Genomic DNA, 24,434 nt, shown 5'->3' on the forward strand with positions numbered 1-24,434 from the left:
ATGAACAGGTAAGAGCGCTCATATTTGGCACTTTTCATGTTAAGTTATTAGCCAATATGACTTCCATTGTCTACGTTATTTTTCACAGTTTATACCTGTGTTTCTACTTTAGTGCGCTGTAAATATCGCAGTAGAATGTGACTGATAGTGATCAACGCTTAAAAAATTCGACAGATTCTTGAGTTACAGTCAGTACTGTATAGCGAGACTGATCTAACTTGGACTGTTAGCTATATGTTAAAATAGCATCTGGCATATTTTTACATGAACTCAGCATGAACACACAATTGTATTTTAAACATTTTTATGATTTGTATTAGTATAAATACACTTTATTTAACTTTATATAATGGCTTTACCATTTCTTTAACTCATAAAGACCTGTTTATTATTGATAATAAGTTTACAGTGTGTTGGAGGGCCCTCAGAAGTCTCATCCAAAGTCAGTGAAAAGGTCAGTGGCAGCACAATCTACATTTGGAGGTCATTCATGTTCCAGTTCGATACTGATATCGGGGTTTCTTTCGGACTTGAAACATTTGTATCTGAAGTTGATCATTGTGCTATTTTAGTAGTGTATGTATTCTTTTAAAGCATTGATTTGACTTAAGTCTTGTTTACATTTTGTCCTTTTTCTATTTCTGCTAAAGGAGGTTGCACCCTTAAAACCAGTGATTGGCAGCTCAGCAGGTAAAATAATTTAGGTGTTAGTCTGCATGAATCAATATCTATCTATTCATATACACATAATGTCTATAGCAACTGTTTTGTAACATTTAGCAGTTACATGCACATGACAACGGTCTGTCTTGGTTTCCTTAAAGGCTTATTTTCTTCTGAAAGGGTTAATGAAATCAACTGCTTTGTTCTGTAGATCCAGTGGCAAAAGAATCAGTGGAATGGAAACCAAAGTAGGTTTAAAAAATGTGTTTCTAGGTCACTACGATTATATATTGTTTGAATGCTGACCTCTGAACAATGAAGATTTTTATTGCAGAAAAATCAGGTCTTTTGAATTCAATATGCTTTTTGACACATACAATAAGCTTTACTTGATTTAAAAAAACATGTCCATGTCAAATGTATTAGGTGCTTTGTTTGATTTTGTGTAGGCAACACAAACCAAAACTTAGTGGAAAGACAGAAGGACAGGGACCCTCTGTAAACTCTCAGACAACAAATATGAAACTCAAAGCTCCAAGTTCCACAAGGTAAAAGCAGTAGAGACATTTTATAACAGTGGTTAATGAACAAAAATTGCATGCAGCTCTCAGTCAACAGCTCAATGTAAAAGAACTGGGATATTTACAATTAGTTGAACAAAAATGAAAATTAGCTGAAAATTTACTGACCTCAGGCCACACTAGATTTAGATGAGTTTGATTCTCCATTGGAACAGATTTGGAGAAATGTAGCATTCCATCACTTGCTCACCAGTGGGTCCTCTGCGGTGAATGGGTGCCGTCAGAATGAGAGTCCAAACAGCTGATAAAAACATCACAATAATCCACAAGTAATCCATACCACTCCAGTCCATCAGTTAATATCTTATGAAGCCAAAAGCTGCATGTTTGAAAGAAAAAAATCCATCAAGATGTTTTTAACTTCAAACCATTGTTTCCATCGAAAATGCGAGTCCTCTATCCATAATATCGCTTTCTCCAGTGAAAAAGTTGTTTCATCTGAATCAGGAGAGAAATATGCAGAGATTTATGAGCAAAAACAGTCCAAAACAGTTTAAAATAAAACGACTGTAGATTTTGATGTGAGAGGACAACAGGGGATGCACTTTTTCACTGGAGGAAACATTATTGTGGATTATGGACTAATAATTTAGCCAGAAGTGATGATTAAAAACCGTCTTAATTATTAATTTGTTTTTACAAAGAAGCATCTTTTCACTTCAGAATACGCTAACTGATGATGTTATACTGTGTTTGTGTTTTGTTTGTGTTAGGTTAGGATTACTTGTGGATTATTGTGATGTTTTTATCAGCTGTTTGGACTCTCATTCTGACGGCACCCATTCACTGCAGAGCATCCATTGCCGAGCAAGTGATGGAATGCTACATTTCTCCAAATATTGAATGGGCTGAGGGTAAGGAAACTATTTTTTTTAACATATTTACTTGAAATAAGAATGCTTATTTAAAACATTTTTATTGTACTGATCCACTTCAACCATCATTTAGATGCTTTGGTTTTGGTTTTGTATATCCAGGCAAATGAAAGCAAAACCTGGTGAAAAGACAGAGGGTCAGGATCCTTCAATAAAGACAGAGGTCAATCCGTCCCTGAACTCTGAAACATCAGATACCACACTCAAAGTATACACTTCCAACAGGTACAAACAAAAGCATTTCATTTCACAAAATAATAACTAAAAGCAACAAGTTTTCTATACTAGAGAATTAAGATAGATGCTCAATACTGAAAGGATTAAAGAAACAAGCTTATTTTTAATTTGAGTATATCAGTTGCTTTTTGCATTCCGGTCAGCATGCTCTTTGGGTCATGCATGGGATGTGGTTTATGGGCCGTACATGCATAAAGCAGGGAAGCTGATGGCATTCATTCGCTCCAGTGATCTCTAATAGTTTACCTTTTATCACCCATTTTTTCAGCAGCAGAGGGTATAATGCCTCTAAAGCTCCGTCCTTCAGAAATGTAACCACGCATGGACATAAACTACCTAAACAGGTTCCCCCTATTATGACAGGTACTGACTCTCTTTTATCCTTTAGTCCTTTTCAGCACATTTATTGTTCAATCTATTTGTCTCTGAATATCTGAAGCATTTTGTGATACCCATGGTGTCCAGAAATTTATTTTCTTTTTTAATTTAAGCATTAGAAAAACAAGGAGAATGCGATGTCCAGTCAGAAAGTGTGCATGAGCTACATATTCAGGCCCCTCAAGTAGTGCTGTCTGCAAATGACCAGGATCCTCATGAGGCACAGAGTGAAGAGGATGGAAATGAGAGCGCTGAAGGACACGTGCCAATAGAATTGTTTGCAGAGGTGAGGCATATAGGACACGTCATGTACCTGATGTATTTGAAAATGACTACTGATTAAACAAATGTTCTGTTTTTGTTTCTATAAATCCAGTTTCTACAGGTCGTGATGACAAGGAATTACCAGCTTGCAAAGAAACTCTGTCAGATGAGTAAGTAGCCATGTGAATTAGTATTGTTTACAATTGGCATTTCTCATATAAATGATACTGATGTTTTCATCCTTCTTTAAATTCAGTTTTAATTTATGAGCCTCAGAACTCAGAGGCCAAGAGCTTCCTACCTCTCATAGAAGAAAAATTACTGATAGGTGAGATTATAATCAATATATCTATCTATCTATCTATCTATCTATCTATCTATCTAATTTTGTTTAATTAGGTCATTTCTATAATATATAGTAGCTATAATATTTTGAGTAGTCCAATTATCCAAATGTTTGGGGGGTTTTTAGCAGTGGCTGTGTTGAATTCAAACGTCTTCAAATTAATTTAAACTACAGTTGTCGTGAATTTTATTCTCTATAGTAAGTTTCAAGACGTCATATTTTTGAAATAGCTGTTGCACGGTGAACACAAAATCACAATGAGTTAAGAGGAAATAACGATGTTTGCGTTGACTACTTTTTTGTTGTCAAAACTTGCGCCTGCAGGGTTAAAATATGGAAAAACCCACCCAGAGAAATACTGACTGACTGCAAAATGCGTGACAACTAGCCCCGGTCTCTTCTGAATGCAGGTATTGGCTGAGCGGAGCTGTCCAGGTGCTGAAACGGCGGTGCGCTTATAATTAACAACAACCAATGAAAAGTTGTCGTCAGTATTGACAAGCGTAATCAGCAGAGGTTCTAAAATAAACGATCTTACAAGCATGTACACAGCAGTTCAAGTGATTTTCCAGGGCGCTGCCCAAAAATCCTTCATTCAAGTTCAAGTTGGTCTGTTCTCTGTTGCCACCTCGTGGATGTCGGTGTTGTTATAGTTCCAGACGTCTCATCTAGGTTATACTGGGGCTGATCCACAAGTCATGCAATTAAAGAAAAAAACAGATTCTAAAAATTTTGTTAAATTAACACAGAATAAAAATAGTTTATGGTTTCCCTCCAAAATAACAAGAAGCACCTGATGTTTCTCGTGATGTCTCACTGTCTGACTCTCTGCCCCTCTCTCTCTCTCTCTCTCTCTTTCTCTCACTCACCGGTTTCTCACTCCCACGGTATTTTGACGTGTGTGTATATATATTTTACTCGGAGAATTAAACTTCATGTGTCAGATGGCTTGAGTCCATTTAATAATCTCGAGACAAACCCGTGGATATTAACCGGTGGAAAAATACAGCAGAAGTGAATTTTGGAGATTCTCCTGTCGCCTTTTGAAGGATAAACACTGATTCAAGAATTGGCGCTGGATGGATTTTTATTTTCTTGTTCACTCTTCTGGTTTTCTGATACCAAGCGTCTCACAGCCACATCACGCGGTGTGAAACATCCTCCGTGTGCCTCCGTTTTTCTGGATTTTATTGTGACACCTGTGACTTCGTAAGGTAAGCGCTCACCTTCTGCGTTTTGATCTAAATGCAAGCCCTTTTTCTTGTCTACAATGTTAGGAGGGGGATAAGAATATTTGAAAGAGGAGCAGAAACTTAATTATGCTTTTTATACTCGATGATAATAAATGCATGTGCAGATATAAACCAGTTTCTGCCAATATTGTGATCTTATAGGAACATGTCTGGCAAAATAATGATCTAAAAACATGGTGTAATTTAACACATGAGCAGCGCAATGATTTTTGGGCCATATTTCACTAACCCCGACAGTGATTGATGCGCGTTATTTGAAGATATTTAAAGATCATCTTAACTGAGAAATCAATAAGTCACTCTTTTTCTATTCATTTTCTCTCTCTCTCTTTTTTTGGGGGGGGAGTGAGCATCGGTTAAACGAACTGAGCTTCTGACCTTCTGTAAAATCATCTGGCACAAAGAAGCATATTTATCATCGTCATCATCGCTAATAATGCCTTCAAAATGATGCTTTCTGTCCTGACTTGGTCGCCTTTATTATGCTGCGGTTGAAGTGAGCAGATTCTTCATTTCTGCGTTTTAAATGATTCGTTTTAAAGACCTCGTTACAGAGCCAATTAAGTCAGACTTCACGGTCTGCTGCGCGCTGGAGCTCAGAGGGGCGTCTGGAGAGCAAGAACCGGACCGCCATCCAAAATACCAAATTATATAGGTCGGGTTATTTTCGGAACTTTCCTACAATTCTTTTCGTTATTTCTTAAGTGTGTTGCTTATTTCTCGCGCTTTGGATGCGCTGTTAGGTGCGCTGCTCTATCAGAGCGCATTTCTGAACGTGACAGAACACGAGACAGATGATCCTTGTGACGGGGAGTGAGTTACTGCCGTTTCAGAAGGATATCACAGATGCGTGCAACTATGCTGGAGATTCCTTGAAAACAAAAACGCTTGTTTTTATTTTTATAAGCAGTATATGAGACACGGGACGGTATTGTTTTGTATGATTTGTGCAATCACTTTGTTTTGTCCTAATTCTCCATATTTTCCGTTTAGTGTGGGTTTTTATTTTCTTCTTCAGTCTGAAAGCTGTGAGGTGCTTCTCCTGGACTGATGGCGTCTTCTGCACCTTCTTCCTCGGCTCCTGATATGGACCCAAACACGGATAATTTACGACAACCTGCCACAAGTAGGTCTCTCTGGATAACGCGTTTTTCACTGGGCTTGTTTACTCCGTGGGGTGGCGATGTTCATCACTGCCTTAAAAAACACACAGCACCCTGTGAAATGTCTATTAGCTGACAGAGACAGCTAGAGACACAAATGATCAATTATATGATAGATAGATAGATAGATAGATGGATAGATAGATAGATAGATAGATAGATAGATAGATGGATAGATAGATAGATAGATAGATAGATAGATAGATAGATAGATAGATAGATAGATAGATAGATAGATAGATAGATAGATAGATAGATAGATAGATAGATAGATGTTAAAACGGAAACGCCTAAGATATTTGTCATAAAAATATAAATTCTTACATTTCAGGATCAAAGTGGAGGAACAGAGAGAGAGATCAATAAACTGACGATGTGTGCAGATGTGTATAATAGCCTACTACTACTAATAATAATAATAATAATCTTATGTACGATTATTTTATCTCTTGTTCGTTTTGGGTATGATTTTATTCATATATGGAGATTACAAATAAAATTATATTCTTAATTTTACTCTAAAATAAGAGTATCCTACTTCTGCCTAATTGCGTGTTGCAGTTAATTATGGTACCGATCTTATAACAATAGTCCTGCTTTTTGCTGCGTTTTTATGGCAGCTTAAATAACAGCAATCAGCCATCATCTGCTCTCAACAGTCCCACATTAATAGCGTAATTACAAAAATTACCCGCCATCACGGTCCAGTTCACAGTTTCCTTTGTAAATGTATGCTACTTCAAATGCCCGAGTCAGGGAAAGAATGCATGAAATAAACGGGTTTGATCTGATTTGATCGGGTTTAATAAACCTTAGTGTGCCTTTGTGTATATATGTACAAAATAAATACAATGTTTTAAAACGTCATTCACAGAAATAAACGATCCAATAATATAACGACGTAGTACATATGTTATATAGTTTATGTTATTTTGTTATTAATCCATGTTGTCAAGATAATTATATGTTGTGTTGTTTTATTGTGTGTGTGTGTGTGTGTGTGTGTGTGTGTGTGGGTGTGTGTGTGTGTGTGTGTGTGTGTGTGTGTATTTTCTGCGTGTTTTGCTATTATCTCCCTGCCAAGCTCTATCTCACGCTCACTGACCTGAGGGGCGCGTGCTGTCTCTGCCTCGTGCCGACAGCGCGCGCCCGGGGCAGATAGAGCTAGATCTGCCTCCAGACACAACCCACCCCGGAGGATGAGATCAATTCATATCAAACTATTGATAATAGGCCTAATAACAAATCTGCTTCGTTTCCTTTTCTATGCACATTTCATGCAAACACACTATATTGTTTATATCAAAATGCAAGCTCAAAACGTTATGAATATTGTTGTTCGTGCTATTCAATAGCTATATGCGAATGCTTAATGTTGTGAGTGTGCATAATAATGTGCATTTTTTTGTTTCATTGGCATCTGTCTGGTCACTAATGCTGGGGGTCTTCCATGGTGCATTTTCTCTCACTGTATGGCGGCTGGCAAGTCAAACACAAGCGTTTCACTCAATTAATTCCGAGACCTCATTTCATGCCCGCTTATTTTAAACCGCCTCTTTGCCGGATGTGTGCCACCATCTATTAGCTGCCCGCCTCTCTGATAGTCTATATTGATTTCTTTCATAAAAAAACCTGAAATAGACACAGAAGAAGAAAAAAAGCCACAGAGCCGGCAAAGACCCAAATCTGTTGCGCACATTCATTGCCTTCTGCGTCAATGCATGTTGACCCTGCTTTATTAGGCGCACACATCCTCACCCATAGCATAACAAATAAAATGAAATAAGGGATGTTGAACAGCTCTCCAAACGTCTCGTTTTAGCCGGCGACGCGTGGTACGGGGTTGCACACGGATGCACGAGGAAACTGGGCATGAAGATCTGTGGTAAGTTTCAGCCAACATCATTTCAATCAGTGGGGTCACTCAAGGTGCCAAAACCAAAGGCACCTTTATCCATGCTGTTGTTGCTCTGTTGACCCCAGGTGTGAATACATTTGTGCCCTAGATAGGGAGCAAGTGACTGTCATTGCGTGTTTCCATCACACCAAAGGTCAGCGAGCTGATATTTACCCTGTAGGCTACTGTGCGAACAGGGTCTTAGTCTTTTGTTCCCCCATATCACCCCTTGTTCACTCGCATTATTATTTTCCGGACAAAGGAATAGAAATCAGCCCGAAATGAGAGGTTTACGCTTAGCAAGACAAGAGAAAAATAGCCTGAGAGTGCTGTGAATCGTCAGGGTCTGGATGGAAATATTCTCTCACGGTCAGTTAGATAGGTTTTCGTAACTGGATTTGTTCTACAGTGAAACTCTATATATCAGGAGAAAAAAGGGCTGCCGGTGTTGCTCTCTAGTCTATTCGTTTCCTAGTGGGTGGTTCTCTCTCTCTCTCTCTCTCTCTCTCTCAACTTGTCTTTTTACGCCACGCTGCTTTTTATAGCCTGCTAAAAGATGTGAAGAGGATTGGGTGTTTTTAAGATGCTGGCATCTGGGAGGATGTGGCCATTGCTCCTGGTGAACTTTTAGTCGCTTCTTTCTCGTATCTAAAGGCAGGGTCCTCTGGATTTAATTTCGCCTTCATTTAAAAAAAAATGGACATGTTACATCTTATGCACTGATTATTGCAAAAAACATAAAGCTAATTAATAATACAATGTATATGTTACAACCTACAGGAAAACACACAAAATGAAAACTTGAATGATCGTTCTGTCATTAAAATTCTGTCTTATTTTGTACTACAGGGATAAATTGAACGTACGCGAATGCATAAAGTAAAATAAATATATATATATATAAATAATAAAAATATAAAAATACAATTTCTTTATTTCTTTCAAATTTGTTTTCTTTCTTTATGCATTCATGTATTTCATTATGTTTTTGTCGTAGTTTATTTCTTTGGAGAGAGCTCATGCAGAAATAGATTTTGATTGCTTTAAAGAAACGAAAATAAATGAAATGAATGCCTAATCCAGAGTGTGAAGTCATATATGTAATATTCAGCATATATCAAGCGTAAATGATTTTGTGCAGCTATTTAATCAGAATTTGTGTTTTATTTAAATTGCATGCACAATAAACATGCTTAACGTGCTTGTGGAGACCAAAAAGCCTTTGGTCTTTAGCGTGAGAGAAAACAGAAAAATCAATTTTGATAACCGCAATAAAATCGTGTCGCCTATTGATGTTCAGCGCATCGCCAAAGATTTATGACATCGAATAGTCATTAGCTCTTATCAGAACCGAGCCTGAATGAGAGAGAAGGGCTGCGTGGTGGGCTGAGGGGAGTATTAACTGGGGGAGGGGGGGGGGGATAATATTGTGTGATAGTCCTGCTCAAAATGAGAGAGATAACCGGCACGCAAAGACAGCCCGGCCCTCCTGACCGAAAGACGGATACTCTAAGAAAATATGCTGTTAAATATTGAGAAATATTCTTTATAATCTTACCAACCATCTATGACCCAATATTTAGTGGCTCTAAGCAGTCCTCCATAAATAAAACCAGTCAGTACAAAATGTAGCCTATGAATTATGATTGAAAAATAAACATATTTTGTATTGCTAGGTGTTTGCTCTCTTTCATATTTAAAAATAAAGGTTCCAAATCGGGTTTCTGATGAACCATTTGGGTTCCCCAAAGTGATCAGTTCTTAAAAGAACCATTTTTGGAACATTTAAAAAATCTAAAGAACGTTTTTCCATTTTAAAGAACCTTTAATGGATACTTGAAGGTTCTTCATGGAGCCATCGATGCCAATAAACAACCTTTATTTTTACATTTTATTGGGTCTTTAAGCCTTGCCTAAACCTGTTTGTCCATGATCACGTAAGATGCTGCAATAAAGCATCCTCGATAGATGGGAGCTTCGGTGTACTGAATGTGCCTGTCGGCAGTTAATGGCATGGATCATCTAGTCAGTCAAGCGGAATCTGTGAAGGATGACAGACCCAGACTCCACCGTGTTTCAACAGTGTTTCATGATCCAAAAAACACACACCCTACATGTCCTCTGATGACATGGCTACAGTAACACCTCTGAACCTCCACCAATCCATAAATAGCGATGTCCTACTAAAACTCCAACCACTGGAATCCCCCTTAGGTATAAATATCAGAGAGCAAGCCTGCTGTTTAGTTGCTTATGTTAAAGCAACTGGTTGGAGATACAACTTTTTCCCTCTAGCATCCAGAATCAAGGCTGAGGATATGTTTTGCAATTCTTCCCCGTGTTGTAATGATGCAGGTTTCCTGCAGAAGAACAACAGTCTGGATGAGAAGAGTCGGATGGTGGGCGCCTTCAAGGAGAGCACGAAGAACCAGATGTGTGACAACAGCGAGCGCTTCACCCGCGCAGAGACAGACTTCTCCAACCTGTTCGCTCGAGGTAACGACAAACCTCATTCTGAATCATGTTTTCATAAGCTGCTGTATGCACATATATGCCAGAAAGTGTTACAATTCTGAAACTTCTTGCTTCATCTAAATCAAACACTTAAAAGATAAAGAGATGAAATTTGATTGTTCGTATATTATTGTAAGCTAAAACCATGAACACATATATCAGCAAGATAGATAGATAGATAGATTTTAATTTATTAATTTATTTGTTTAATTTTTTATTTCAGAATTGTATGCATTTCCATGCAGAAACATGATCAGTGTCAGTAACTGATTATTGACCTATAAATAATGCAGAATCTTAAAATCTCTTTATTTTTAATTATATTTTCAACTATACAACAATTTCAAAATCAGAACCAGGTATTTTTAAGGATTAGATGGAAAAAAAAATCCCTAATTTTCAGTGTGGGATTTTAGACTTTTCACCTCCACTATATTATTATTATTATTATTATTGCTTCACATTGCACATAAACCATAGCTATGTAAAATATGCTGACTCACATGTTGGCTTACTCCGTTCCAGATCTACTGCCTGCTAAAAATGGCGAGGAACCCACAATCCAGTTTCTTCTCGAGGTGGTGGAGATCCTCACCAATTATGTGCGCAAGACCTTCGACAGATCCACCAAAGTGCTGGACTTCCATCACCCTCACCAGCTCCTGGAGGGGATGGAGGGCTTCAACCTGGAGCTGTCTGACCAACCAGAGTCACTGGAGCAGATCCTGGTGGACTGCAGAGACACGCTCAAGTATGGAGTCAGAACAGGTACAGGCCCATGGAGCAATTACCACACCGTCCAATCATCCAACCAGTCAAGCTTTAACTTTAATTAATATCATTTACAGCTGACAACATAGATTTGAGCTGATTATGATATTATATGATAATTCATTTATGACAGGTTCTTCCTATTTATTCACACAAGTTATATCGTGATCATCTGAAAGAGCAGTTTTGGAAATTGTTATGTTTACAGTTGAGCAATTTAAATTCAGTGTGTTTTCAAATGAGTTTGACTTGCTTATAATTTAATTTATAGGTAATATATGACAGCAAACGGAGAAAGCTAATGATCTTATGACCACAGTCACTTGATTTGATATTTACTGTCTAATGCAATAAACTGCCTTTTCAAGTGGGGCCACAAATACTTTTGGAAACCCTGGTGATATCACTGTTTTTATATACAGTACCGTGCAAAAGTTTAAGACTTTTTCTTTTTTAAAGAATATAATACTTTTATTCAGCAGGGATGCATTAAATTGCTCAAAAGTGTCAGTAAAAACTTTCATTACATTTTTATTTCAAATGAATGCTGTTATTTTGAACTTTGTATTCAACAAAGAATCCTATTAAAAATGTATCATGGTTTCCAAAAAAAAAAAAAAATTATATACATACATATATGTATATATATATATAATAAACTCTCTTTCTATGCATACTGATAATAACGTATAACGGAAATGTTTCTTGAGCATCAAGCATATTAGATTATGATTTCATATGATTCCATATGAATATGATTCATATTCATATGAATATGATTCATATTCATATGAATATGATTCCTATGATTTCTGCAGAATCATGTGACACTGAAGACTGGAGTTACGATGATAATAATTTAGCTTTGCATCACAGGAATAAATTATGTTTTAAAATATATTAATAGAATTATATTAAGTGGTAAAAAATATATCACAATATTACTGTATTTTTTGATCACATATATGCAGCCTTGGTGAGCATAAGAGATTTTTTTTCAAAAACATAAAAAAATCCTATACTGACCTCAAACTTTTCAACAACAGTCTTTTGGTCTGTTTTTATAATTTCATGATATTAAAGAGTATGTATTTGCAATTTGTACTTATAGTTCCTGTCAAATCTCTTCTTCTAGGTCATCCTAGATTCTTCAATCAGCTTTCATCTGGTCTGGACATCATCGGTCTGGCTGGAGAATGGCTCACCTCTACTGCCAACACTAACATGTGAGTTACTCGAACCCACCGATCTCCTGTCCTCTCGCTGGGGTCATTCGGCAATAACAACACGTTGTCTGTGCTGCATATATAAGTATTTCCGTTGCTCTGAGGTTATGTAAAGGGTTTGTTTGAACGCTATGGCTCGAGGCGCTGTCTTTGTCAAGGCTGTATCGAGTGATGTGTCTGAATGCTGTAACCCCTCCAGGCCTGTGAGATTGCATATTGATCAGCCCATAGAGTTACACATTTCACTGCTGATATAAAGAGCAAATTGAATGGAGCTGTTCTATTGGACATTTCTATCTGATGAGTTGCTCATGCGATATGCAAAGAAGCAATAGTATAGATTGAATATTTTTCAACACTTAGGTATGGGAAAGACTGGGGCTGGTTGTCACATATTTTCTCCAGGGAATATTTCTATATTTAATGCCATTTTCTGTATCGACACAATCCTTCAAGTCTACCTAAAAACGTTCATAATGTTAATGGTAAAATACTGTAAAAAGCTATGGTAAATCCCGTTATTTACATTTCTGTACACAGTGAAAACTGTGATAAATCCAATGGGACATTTCATCTAATTTTACAGTAAAATTTACCATTTTTGGAAGTCAGAAAGAACACATCATCTTATGATTTACAGTTGAAAAACTCTAAATTGATTTCCTGTGATATTTCACATTTGATGGGGTTTCATTGAAATAATGATGTTTCTTCTTAGTGTTTTGCTATCAGTTATGTACATTAGGGTATTATGTTATCTTATGTTGTTAAATTAATGCTCTTTATTGCATTATTTTAGTGTCACTTGTGTTACCATGATGGTGTTTTGTATATGACACTGTGCAAATTTTATATATTAATATTTATCTCAGCTTGTGCCAATGTTACTTTAGAATCATTGAAATACTAGTTTTTATTAATATTTAGAATCAGTTTATATATAGAGAGAGAGAGAGAGAGAGATTTTTATCAATTCATATAATTCATATTTAATATTAATTATATATTAATATTTTCTGTTTTCATTTAATTTTAGTTAAAATTGTAATTATTTTGTGTGGTTTTGTCATTTTTAGTTGTTCTTATTTATTTTATGTATGACAATATAATTTTAATATTTTTTTTCAGTATTAGTTTTAGTTGTTTTAGTACATCGAGTTACAATAAATATGAAATAAATAAAAATAAAAGTGAGAAATGTTGCCTTAGCAACTGTGAAATAAATAGATTTTTATATTTTCTTTTATTTCATGTAACATTTTTTATTTCAAGTAACAAAAATGTTATTTTATGGTTTTAGTTTTGGTTTTAATTTTAGTCAACTAGCCTCAACCCTGACTTGTGCTGAGATTTGATTCATCATGTGTCTTTCTCTTTACCACCTATGTTGTTATGTTATTAGTTCATATACTAACCTACTTTAGTAGGTTGGTATATTAACTTTATATTAGTTTTTTGTTGTTTTTACTGTAAATTTAAGTCAAATCCATAAAACCCTAAAATGTTGCTACCATAGTTTTTGGTAAAGTTCTGATCATTTTTTTTTTACTTTACCTTTTTTTTTTAAAACTGTGTTCCTTATATAATATAAATCACCCAAATTATTACTAGAAAGAACAAGCATTTGTGCAACTGGACATTTGGAATCAAAATCCGGTACTTAAAAAGCTATAACCGTTCCCCAGGTGAAAACTAGCCTTTCTTCAACTATACAACAGAAGCTGATGGGTTTTTTCATGAATCTTATGCTGCTGCTATTAGTGCAGCACTGAGGAGTCTTACAGCATTAAAGCACAGAATGGACTTGTACCAAATCTATTTAACAGCCCATTGATTGCGTGTGACTGTGGGCTGGTAGGAAGTGTGTGCCAGCTGGGACCAGCCAGTCGGAGAGCGTGTCCCTGCGGGCCGAGCAGTCTGGCCATCGCATTTTACTCCCGCAGGCCATTTTGATCTCAGAGGACCGAGCACTTCATTACAGCTGTCTTTCTTAATATAAATAGAGAGCTTCTTATAATAGAAGTCAGTTAAGATGAAAAAAGGCTTGTTAAATTGCCATAACTATGAACAATGGGTTTTGGCCAAAGGGAATTACTTTGATTAATATCCTCTTAAGCTAATTCATACCAAATATGTAGAGGAAGAGCAGAGCCAAAAACATAAAAGAATCAAAGTTTTTACATCCATATCATATTTGCACACTTGCATTTCTGTAGTGCTTGTTTCTCAATAGTGTGACATCGAATATTCATAGGGTCTGTTCCATTGTGAGCTGCCTACATAGGCAGCATTTTAAGGCATCATAATTGCATTCCAACATGAAATCTGTTTGAATAGATCAGCATAAATATGTTGCTCTAGGATATCCCCATTTTGGACATGTAATGCTGCTTTCAAGGTCGCGTGTGAACCTCGTACCTCCAAGTCGGGAAAATAAAACACAAAATTAGCCTAAACAAAAAAATCATCTGCATTCAAAATGAAATGAAATGAAAGTTATTCATTTCAACACTGAAAAAAAGTAAAAATTACATTGCTAAATATTTTTTATTATAAATGTAATGACCCTGGAGCACAAAAGCAGTGTTAAGTCGCTGGGGTATATTTGTAGCAATAGCCAAAAATACATTGTATGGGTCAAAATTATAGATTTTTCTTTTATGCCAAAAAAATCATTAGGATATTAAGTAAAGATCATGTTCCATGAAGATATTTTGTAAATTTCCTACTGTAAATATATTAAAACTTAATTTTTGATTAGTAATATGCATTGCTAAGAACTTCATTTGAACAACTTTAAAGGCGATTTTCTCAATATTTTGATTTTTTTGCACCCTCAGATTCCAGATTTTCAAATAGTTGTATCTCGGCCAAATATTGTCCTATCCTAACAAACCATACATCAATGGATCTCCATTTCGAAAAATTGACCCTTATGACTGGTTTTGTGGTCCAGGGTATACAATACTATTTGGCAACTATTTTTTGGCAATTATTTTTACAACTTAATTTCACCAAAATTATGATAAATGTGTTAGCTTACCTATACTATAAATAAAGACATGAATATTCTCTTCAAAAGACCTTAATGTCATCTTTTTTAAAATATGCATCATCTTTTCTGTTACATTCTACCAAGAAAAGTCAGAAAATCTTGTCAGTGTCTGAACATCAACATGTGGTGTCAAGCAAAAATAGTATTTAAACTTTTTTTTTCTTTTTTAGTGTGTTAGAGTATTATTTTTCTTCTAGCCAACCCGAACAAAACCGGTTTAACCATGATTTTCTATTAGACCAATACAAAAAAAGCACTTTAAACAATGACGTTGTTTCATTTGTTCGGTTACTTATACATGGTGTTACAGCTAAATGTTTGTTACATACAGCAAATCACCAAAACTGAGTAATAAACTTGCTTTCCTCTCACTTATCTCTATATATAGTTAATAGTACGATATTTCTGACTCCACTTTGAAGGGCGCATATAAAAAGATATTCCCAGAGAGCAGTGTGATAAGTTCAGTGTAATATGACGAACAATATAATTGTTGCCTATTTCACCCTAAATGTGTGTGTTTGCGATGTATTTTCATGCCATTAGCTTAGTATAATCTGTGTTTTTTGCATTTGTTTGATGCACACAGTCATTTTCATTTTTCACGTGCAGTAGATACTAAGGTTTCAGAACAGCTTGTAGTGTTTTCTTTTTTTACTTTGTGACATTTACTTTATATGATTTTTACCACTTTATAAATAAAGAACATCCTCAAGTGCTGCTGACATTTGAGAAGTCAAGAGGCGGTCGATGTGTTGGATGGTTTTCATGACGAACAAAGCAAGAGCATACACTTATATAATTGTTGCCTATTTCACCCTAAATGTGTGTGTTTGCGATGTATTTTCATGCCATTAGCTTAGTATAATCTGTGTTTTTTGCATTTGTTTGATGCACACAGTCATTTTCATTTTTCACGTGCAGTAGATACTAAGGTTTCAGAACAGCTTGTAGTGTTTTCTTTTTTTACTTTGTGACATTTACTTTATATGATTTTTACCACTTTATAAATAAAGAACATCCTCAAGTGCTGCTGACATTTGAGAAGTCAAGAGGCGGTCGATGTGTTGGATGGTTTTTCTGTATTAAACCTTGAATTGTGCCCTTTCTTCATGTCTCATTCCTGTAAAACATCAATATGAGGTTAAAAAGCACTATATTTGTATCTGAAGGCGGATGGATCCATGTTGGCTCTTGAACATGAAGCACTAATGGCAGAGGTGTGTTAGTTCAGCAGTTGAGAGTGTGGGAGTCTCTCTGGGAGGAGGATGTTGATTAGTGCTTCACTCTGACGCTGAAGCGTTTTCAGAATCTCAGGATAAACGTTTCTCCATCTCTCCCACATGATGCCATCATCTTGCTCCAGGGATAAAGCTGTTCTGTCGGCCTCCCACCGCTCTCTGCCCCATTTGAAAGGATTTCACCTGCAATGTTTGAAAACGTTTCATTTCATCACTGCTGAGAGTGTCGCTTCTGCTGTTGCCACCTTCACACACACACACACACACAAACGCGCTATTGAAAGGGCTTTGTGAGAAGAGAAAGGGGAGTGTCCTCATGTCTATGATTCAGTGAATGGACGGGATGCAAATGCTGCTTATTCTGTCATTATTCACCGTGACTAATTTAGACCCATTATTTCTCATCAGCAGTGACACACACTGACTGGAAGCTAATGGACTGACTCACACACACACACACACACACACACACACACACTCACACACACACAAACACCCTTAAAATAGCTTCACATAAAAGACAAGAAGAGATATTTACATGAAATTTGAGTCATATTTACAGCTGGTTGTTGCACTGTAAGGTGGTTGTGTATGTTTCTACGGTGTTGCTAGGTGGTTGCTAAGGTGTTTTGGGTGGTTGATAGTTTATCTCTTTGATAAATGATTTTCAATAGTTGATGCAAATATTGATATGGTAATAAAATTCTGATAATATTAAATGCATAATACAGTAAATAAAATGTAAAAATTACTTTACATAATATTTACGCATAATTGAAACTGAAATTTCACATTACACTGCAAAAAGTGATTTTCTTACTCAGTATTTTTGTATTGTTTTCCATTATAAATATATAAACATTCTTAAATCAAGATAGATTTACTTGAGAAGCAAAATAACATAAGACATAAAGTCTTGTTTTCTGAAAAATGTATCAAAATAAAGTGGGGTTTTGCTAAAATAAGAAAGAATATCTGCCAATGCACTTAATTCAAAGAAGAAAAAAATTCCCACCCCACATTTTTGTAATGGAAAACAAGATATAATAAAAATAAAATATATATATAATAAGAAAATTATTTTTGCGGTCTAATCATTGACAAGAGAATCTGTAGACTGTCCAACAAAAAAAAAACTTGACCAACGTGCTGTGCTTTTATTGAGCACTTGCTTATGATTTTATGTTAAGTAAATGTATATCATGTATTTTAATTTAATAATATAGGTGAATAAACGGTCCCAGTATGCATTGTGCATTCAGGCAGATATTAAATTTCCTGTTGGTTTCTCCTCCTTTGTACATGAAAATGTAATTTGTCAAATCCAACACGTGTTATAAGCCTGCGCAAGAAACATTGTTCTATTTATACGACATTATGACAGCTGGAATCATGTTTTCGCTGCGTGTTATTGATGATTCCCCGTTATTTTACTGTCTCCAATCTTTGTTCCTTTTTGTGATGGAGCTGAACAATGAGTCTGCCCGGGGCTGCTCCATGTCCTAGTTGTGTTCCATCACACGCTCATCCTCTTTCGTCCGTCCTTTCTGTGAATGAGATGGATTTGGGCTGAAGCGCGGTCTTATCTCGCGTGAGCAGCCGTCCCCTCATTTGCACGCTGTCTGTCCCCCGTCAGGCTGAACTCCTCCATTTAGACGGACAGATAGCCATCAGAGGACTGACTCCCTTCATTAAAACAGTCTGAAATGAGCCCTTATCTAGTCTATCACAGCCGTCTTTTAATTAGCGATATTCAAAGCAGCCGAGAGGGACAGAATGTATCTCTGATGGAACAGTATGTGATGTCTGCAGGAACTGTGTGATTCTCTGAAGCAGCTGTTGCCAGATTTTGACAATTTGCAAAAGTGGAACATCAATAGGCTATTAATTTGATAGCGTAAATATGAACCTCTTAACCATGTCCAAATTTTCCATTTTCAGCCCAAAATCGAAGTAAAGTTAAATTTAAAATAAATAAATCATTTTTATTAAGCTATTTTTTGGTTAAGACTAAGGGAAACAGCTGTGGCTACTTTCATCAATAGTCCTGTAGCGTAATTTGTCACACAACAATAATAACTGTTTTTGCATTATTATAAGGGTAGGTTTAGGGTTGGGGTAGGTGTAGACGTTAATAACCCTGCTGAAAAGAACAACAGACACCATTACAAAATGTGTAATGGTTTTACTGGTTAGCCTATAATGGGACTAGGCTATTGGTTTTAATGGAAACTGTAATGGACCCTGTGGGTTTCTACTGGTAATTGGTCGCCTTCTATTGGTGGCTTGTTAAAACCAATAAGTCCTAATGGAATATGTCCCAAAACACACTGCAAAATCATTCGAAATCGCTAGAAAAATATATATACTGTATATAATAATAATGGTTAAAAGTTGATGTGTATGTTTGTAATGGTATTTAGTGGAAACCATTAGAATTTTCTGTGATGGTTTCTATTGGGGGGGGGGGGGGGGGAAGCCGACAATGGCGCGGACAGACCAGACTAGACAGGACCAGACCAGATGGCTGAGTGTTGGCGAACTGGCGAACAACGATCTAGCACTGGACGACACACAAGAGGGAAAATAAATAGAGCAGGAGATTAACCGAACATTGAATTCAGGTGAGCGAAATCAACCAATAACGAGCAGTAGGGTGGTAACGAGAGGGAGGGAGGAACGCCACAGAAGAGTACATGGTGAACGATCAAAACAAAACACCATGTGTTCACAACATGTAGACAGATACACAGCCCAAAAACCGAAGGACAGGGTGATCAAACAGAGGACATGACATTCTGGCCACAAGCCTATTTTTTTGTGAATGTGCACACTTCCGATTCATTAGCTGCAGTAGGTTATAAGTAAATATGAATTAAGTAGCCAAACTAAAAGTGCAGTAGTATTTCCCTGTTGAAAAAAACAGTATATGCTGGTTAGGTAGCCTATGTTTTGAAGCATGGCTGCCGGTTTGAGCTGGTGGTCCTTAGCTGGTCATGAGCTGGTTTAAGCTGGTTCTTACCTGGTCATGTGCTGGTCCTAAGCTGGTCTTAAGCAACTAGCTCCTGTTTAGGACCAGCACATGAAGCTTAAAGCAGCTCATGACCAGCAGCCATGCTTCAAAACATAGGCTACCTAACCAGCATATGCTGGATTTTTCAACAGGGTTGTGCTACAAATCAGTGTGTTAATGAATACGATCATAAATTAAAATAATATGAAAAGAAACAGCGACCGATTCGCAATATTTGGAAGCGTAACGTGCAGTTTTTGTACAGTTAAAAATAACTGAAAGCCAAAAACCCGCTGTTAGCCTACGTTAAAAATAAGGTGGATATACAAGACCTAAAGACCTAGATATTTTTCTGAGATGAGTTTTCGATGGTGTAAATAAAACAAAGCTTACTGGAGAACGGTTTACAAGAAAATACCATTTCAGTCTTTCTGCTTCAAGTCTCGTGTGACTAAATCTGGTCTTCCTGTGTGTTGCTCAGGTTCACATATGAAATCGCTCCTGTGTTTGTTCTGATGGAGCAACTGACCCTCAAGAAGATGAGAGAGATCATTGGATGGCCTAATGGTGATGGCGATGCACTCTTCTCACCAGGTAAACTGGTCCATAACAAACCGAATAATGAAATATCGCCATTACAAACGTAACCCAAAACACATAGCCTAATAAAAAAATACCATACACTCTTAAAAATAAAGGTGCTTCAAAAGGTTCTTCAAGCGATGCCATAGAAGAACCATTTTTGGTTCCACAAAGAACCATTCAGTCAAAGGTTCTTTAAAGAACCTTTGACTGAATGGTTCTTTGTGGAACCAAAAATGGTTCTTCTATGGCATCGCTTGAAGAACCTTTTGAAGCACCTTTATTTTAAAGAGTGTAGGTTGTGCATACAATTAGGGGATGAGGAAAGTATGACATTTTCGTGTTGGCTGAACTATTCCTTTGGCTAACACATTTTAATTTGTTGCTGTAATGTGATGAATCTGTTCACAGGTGGTGCCATATCAAACATGTACAGTGTGATGGTTGCGCGGTACAAGTATTTCCCTGAAGTCAAAACCAAAGGCATGTCTGCAGCACCACGACTTGTGCTTTTCACTTCTGAATATGTAAGTACTCACTTTCACTGCAGTTAAGCAGAGGATTTGTCTGCCTCTAGGGGTCATATATTACACAGCCTTGCATCTTGAAGAAAAACAAATCGGCTGATTTGCCAAGAACGCTAATATTAGGCTACTTAATTTGATGCTGAGCTCGAAAATACATTTGATATGTGATATATCGCATTTGATAAGTATATATATCAGCTTATTGCACTTACTAAAATAACAAAAGCAGTCAAAAGTTTTGGTTTTAATGGCAAAAAGGAATATTCAAAATTTATCATTTAACTTACAATCTGTAAAGGACTGTAAAAATACATTCAAATATTCAATGTAATGTCAAAGAACTTTTTTTTTCACAAAATCTGCAAAAAACACCCACATGTGTAGCAGAAAACATCTGGCTCGTGTTTGCATTTTCTTCTGTCACTGGCCATAATTCTAACCTTGAAAATCAGCGGAGAATTTTTTTAATCGTTGTAACCTGGCTCAGAGGAAGATATGACTTATGTCTTTGTGGCAGTTTTTTTAAAGGATATCCAAAACGTCACCTTACAAATGATCATAGAAAGCAAATATTCTACAAAATGTGTGGCATACTCGTGCAAAACAAGCACTATTTTCGGAATCAGAAGCCCCAAATTATTATTAAAAACAAGTATTTACATTTCAATCAGCAAATATGGTATTATTTTTGAAGCATTAGTGTACAGTTGCATTAATTTTATACTATTTGGCCATTTGATTAATTGGCAACTCCACTGTTTGTTTTTTGCAGAGCCATTATTCAATCAAAAAGGCAGGAGCAGTGCTGGGATTTGGCAAAGAAAACGTAATTCTCCTGAAGACAGATGAGAGGTATCATCTTCTTTTGAGCTCTTAACCACTATGTTACTTTCTTTCAAAGCTCATGTTTTATTTGCTAGAGTCCCTCCCACTTACACCTAATTGGCTGTCTTGTTTCAGGGGGCGTGTCATACCTGCTGACTTAGAGGCCAAGATCATTGATGCCAAACAGAAGGTAAGTAGATGCTCAGACTCACTGTTGCTAAGACAAGTGAGTGAGAGTATTTAACCTCAGTGCCTGAAGAGTTCAGTGGATCAATACTGGAGCAGGTATTCATGGTTGATTTGAACTTTAAGTTCTAATTCTAAGTCTCTCTGTTAATAAAGTGGGATCTTGCTGTTAGGGCACTATCTTTAGGCCATGTACTATCAGCAGTGAATTAAATTTTGAATGTTTATTTTAGGGTTACGTGCCACTGTTTGTGAACGCAACAGCTGGTACCACAGTATATGGAGCATTCGATCCCATCAATGACATTGCCGACATCTGCGAGAAGTACAACCTGTGGTTACATGTGGATGTAAGTTTGATTCAAATATATACATGCATTTTCATTTAGTGCTTTCAGAATTTGCTGAAATGGTAACTAAATAGATGAATATAATAAATGTAGCATTGAATAAATGAATTAATAAATCTTAAATCATTCAGTCAGTGGTGTTTGTACATGTCTAGGGTGCTTGGGGTGGAGGACTGCTGATGTCCAGGAAACACCGTCACAAGTTAAGCGGCATTGAGAGGTATGTAAAAATCACACGAGATGAGGTGCTAAAATGACTTGCAGTGTGACCTGAAAACCCACATGTCTGTTTGTTTCAGAGCAAACTCAGTCACATGGAACCCTCATAAGATGATGGGTGTACCACTGCAATGTTCAGCCATCCTGGTTAGAGAGAAGGTGAGACAGCAAACAGTCAAAGACATAAACAGTCAGGATTTATCACACACTATCTGGCATTTACATTTGCCTTGGAAAAGCCCATCTATATACATTACTGTTAAAAAGTTTGGGGTCAGTAAGATTTTCTTAAAAGAAATTATTACTTTCATTCAGCAAGAACACGTAAAATTAGCCAGACGTGACAATAAAGACATTTGTAATCTTACAAACGATTTCAAATTAGTTTCTATTCAACAACAATCAGTTTTTCAAACAAATCCGTAGCACAACTGTTTTCAGCATTGATAATAATCAGAAATGTTTCTTGAGCAGCAAATCAGCATATTATAATGATTTCTGAAGATCATGTGACACTGAAGACTGGAGTAATGATGCTGAAAATTCAGCTTTGCGTCACAGGAATAAATTACATTTTATATATAATATATTCAAATACAAAACAGTTTTTAAAAATGGTAATATTTCTCAATATTTTAGTTCTTACTGTATTTTTTATCAAATAAATGCAGCCTTAGTGAGCAGAAGACACTTCTTTCAAAAACATAAAAAATCCTGAAAAAGATAAAAAATCTTGGATATGCACATACGCACCAAACTCATTTAGATAAATGTGTCTGCTAAATGAATTTACGTAGATCAAGTCAATTCAAACTCATTTAAAGTTTAGTTATACAGCTACTGATCACATGAGATGTGTTTCTGTTGCAGGGCATTCTGCAGGGCTGCAACTCCATGTGCGCTGGATACCTCTTCCAACCAGACAAACAGTACGATGTGACCTACGACACCGGCGACAAGGCCATCCAGTGTGGCAGACATGTAGACATCTTCAAATTCTGGCTCATGTGGAAGGCCAAGGTGGGTCACAACAGCTGCTGTTATGCCATGTCAAATCAATTTATATACTGTACATAGTGCTTTTCACAATAAACATAGCTTCAAAAACAGCTTCACAGAAAATCATGATGATGTATCTTAATATCTTCATGCCTTATAGTTGCATTTAGCAGATTAGAGCTGGACGATAATATAGTTTACATTGTGTGACAAAGTTTACATTTTGTGACAAAATAAACAATCAAGCAGGTTTGTATGTGTGTATATTGTATGTATGTGGATAAAGTTGGACATACTTATATGTACAACTTCATATATAGAGCTAGGTGATACATTTTGCAACAAAAGAAAAAAATTAGGTAGTTATGATTTGCTATATACTATATGTTGCTATTGTATATGTATTGTGTATATATATATATATATATATATATATATATATATATATATATATGTACTGTATAAATTTTGAATGTTTATTTTAGGGTTACGTGCCACTGTTTGTGAACGCAACAGCTGGTACCACAGTATATGGAGCATTCGATCCCATCAATGACATTGCAGACATCTGTGAGAAGTACAACCTGTGGTTACATGTGGATGTAAGCTTGACTCAAACATATACATGCATTTCCAATGAGTGCTTTCAGAATTAGCTGAAATGGTAACTAGCTGAATTTAATAAATTGTCCATTGAATAAATGAATTAAACATCTTAAATCAGTCGGTCAGTGGTGTTTGTATATCGTCAGGGTGCATGGGGCGGAGGACTGTTAATGTCCAGGAAACACCGTCACAAGCTAAGCGGCATTGAGAGGTATGTCAAATCACACGAGATGAGGCACTAAAATGACTGTATATCACAGTAATTGTGCAGTGTGACCTGAAAACCCACATGTCTGTTTGTTTCAGAGCAAACTCAGTCACATGGAACCCTCATAAGATGATGGGTGTACCACTGCAATGTTCAGCCATCCTGGTTAGAGAGAAGGTGAGACAGCAAACAGTCAAAGACATAAACAGTCAGGATTTATCACACACTATCTGGCATTTACATTTGCCTTGGAAAAGCCCATCTATATACATTACTGTTAAAAAGTTTGGGGTCAGTAAGATTTTCTTAAAAGAAATTATTACTTTCATTCAGCAAGAACACGTAAAATTAGCCAGACGTGACAATAAAGACATTTGTAATCTTACAAACGATTTCAAATTAGTTTCTATTCAACAACAATCAGTTTTTCAACCAAATCCGTAGCACAATTGTTT

The 24,434-nt window shown here is 36.4% G+C and overlaps 2 protein-coding genes across 7 annotated transcripts in view; both read left to right on the top strand.

Moving 5' to 3' along the window:
- On the top strand, positions 1 to 5,414 carry LOC107582354 (glutamate-rich protein 2-like). Its single transcript, XM_016268149.1, has 12 exons — positions 1 to 8; positions 403 to 454; positions 651 to 690; positions 875 to 911; positions 1,113 to 1,212; positions 2,205 to 2,344; positions 2,625 to 2,719; positions 2,848 to 3,020; positions 3,111 to 3,168; positions 3,255 to 3,326; positions 4,471 to 4,558; positions 5,303 to 5,414. Exons 1-12 carry the CDS (start codon positions 1 to 3, stop codon positions 5,412 to 5,414), a joined length of 975 nt encoding a protein of 324 aa, XP_016123635.1.
- The window catches only part of gad1b (glutamate decarboxylase 1b), a 25,774-nt gene continuing 5,562 nt past the window's right edge, over positions 4,223 to 24,434 (top strand). Inside the window, exons 1-14 of one of the 6 annotated variants that reach the window (XM_016268105.1) lie at positions 4,223 to 4,558; positions 5,591 to 5,723; positions 7,583 to 7,645; positions 10,013 to 10,153; positions 10,697 to 10,939; positions 12,078 to 12,168; positions 19,959 to 20,071; positions 20,471 to 20,586; positions 21,359 to 21,438; positions 21,547 to 21,601; positions 21,831 to 21,947; positions 22,103 to 22,167; positions 22,247 to 22,325; positions 23,037 to 23,186. In XM_016268105.1, the coding sequence (XP_016123591.1) occupies positions 5,648 to 5,723; positions 7,583 to 7,645; positions 10,013 to 10,153; positions 10,697 to 10,939; positions 12,078 to 12,168; positions 19,959 to 20,071; positions 20,471 to 20,586; positions 21,359 to 21,438; positions 21,547 to 21,601; positions 21,831 to 21,947; positions 22,103 to 22,167; positions 22,247 to 22,325; positions 23,037 to 23,186 (1,389 nt within the window). In that variant the 5' untranslated portion in view covers positions 4,223 to 4,558; positions 5,591 to 5,647. Of the gene's footprint in view, positions 4,559 to 4,995; positions 5,094 to 5,114; positions 5,253 to 5,590; positions 5,724 to 7,582; positions 7,646 to 9,571; positions 10,154 to 10,696; positions 10,940 to 12,077; positions 12,169 to 19,958; positions 20,072 to 20,470; positions 20,587 to 21,358; positions 21,439 to 21,546; positions 21,602 to 21,830; positions 21,948 to 22,102; positions 22,168 to 22,246; positions 22,326 to 23,036; positions 23,187 to 24,434 lie in introns of those variants that run through there. The other 5 variants (XM_016268106.1, XM_016268108.1, XM_016268107.1 and 2 more) reach the window with 5 other exon arrangements.

Source organism: Sinocyclocheilus grahami, unplaced genomic scaffold (assembly GCF_001515645.1).
Source record: "Sinocyclocheilus grahami isolate Dianchi unplaced genomic scaffold, SAMN03320097.WGS_v1.1 scaffold43.1, whole genome shotgun sequence".
NCBI lineage: Eukaryota > Metazoa > Chordata > Actinopteri > Cypriniformes > Cyprinidae > Sinocyclocheilus > Sinocyclocheilus grahami.

What these genes read in the sequence shown, in the direction of transcription:
- LOC107582354 (XM_016268149.1), top strand. An exon ending in CATCCAAAGTCAGTGAAAAG is followed by an intron (nt 455 to 650) that starts GTCAGTGGCAGC and finishes TTTCTGCTAAAG; the next exon opens with GAGGTTGCACCCTTAAAACC. An exon ending in CAATAGAATTGTTTGCAGAG is followed by an intron (nt 3,021 to 3,110) that starts GTGAGGCATATA and finishes CTATAAATCCAG; the next exon opens with TTTCTACAGGTCGTGATGAC.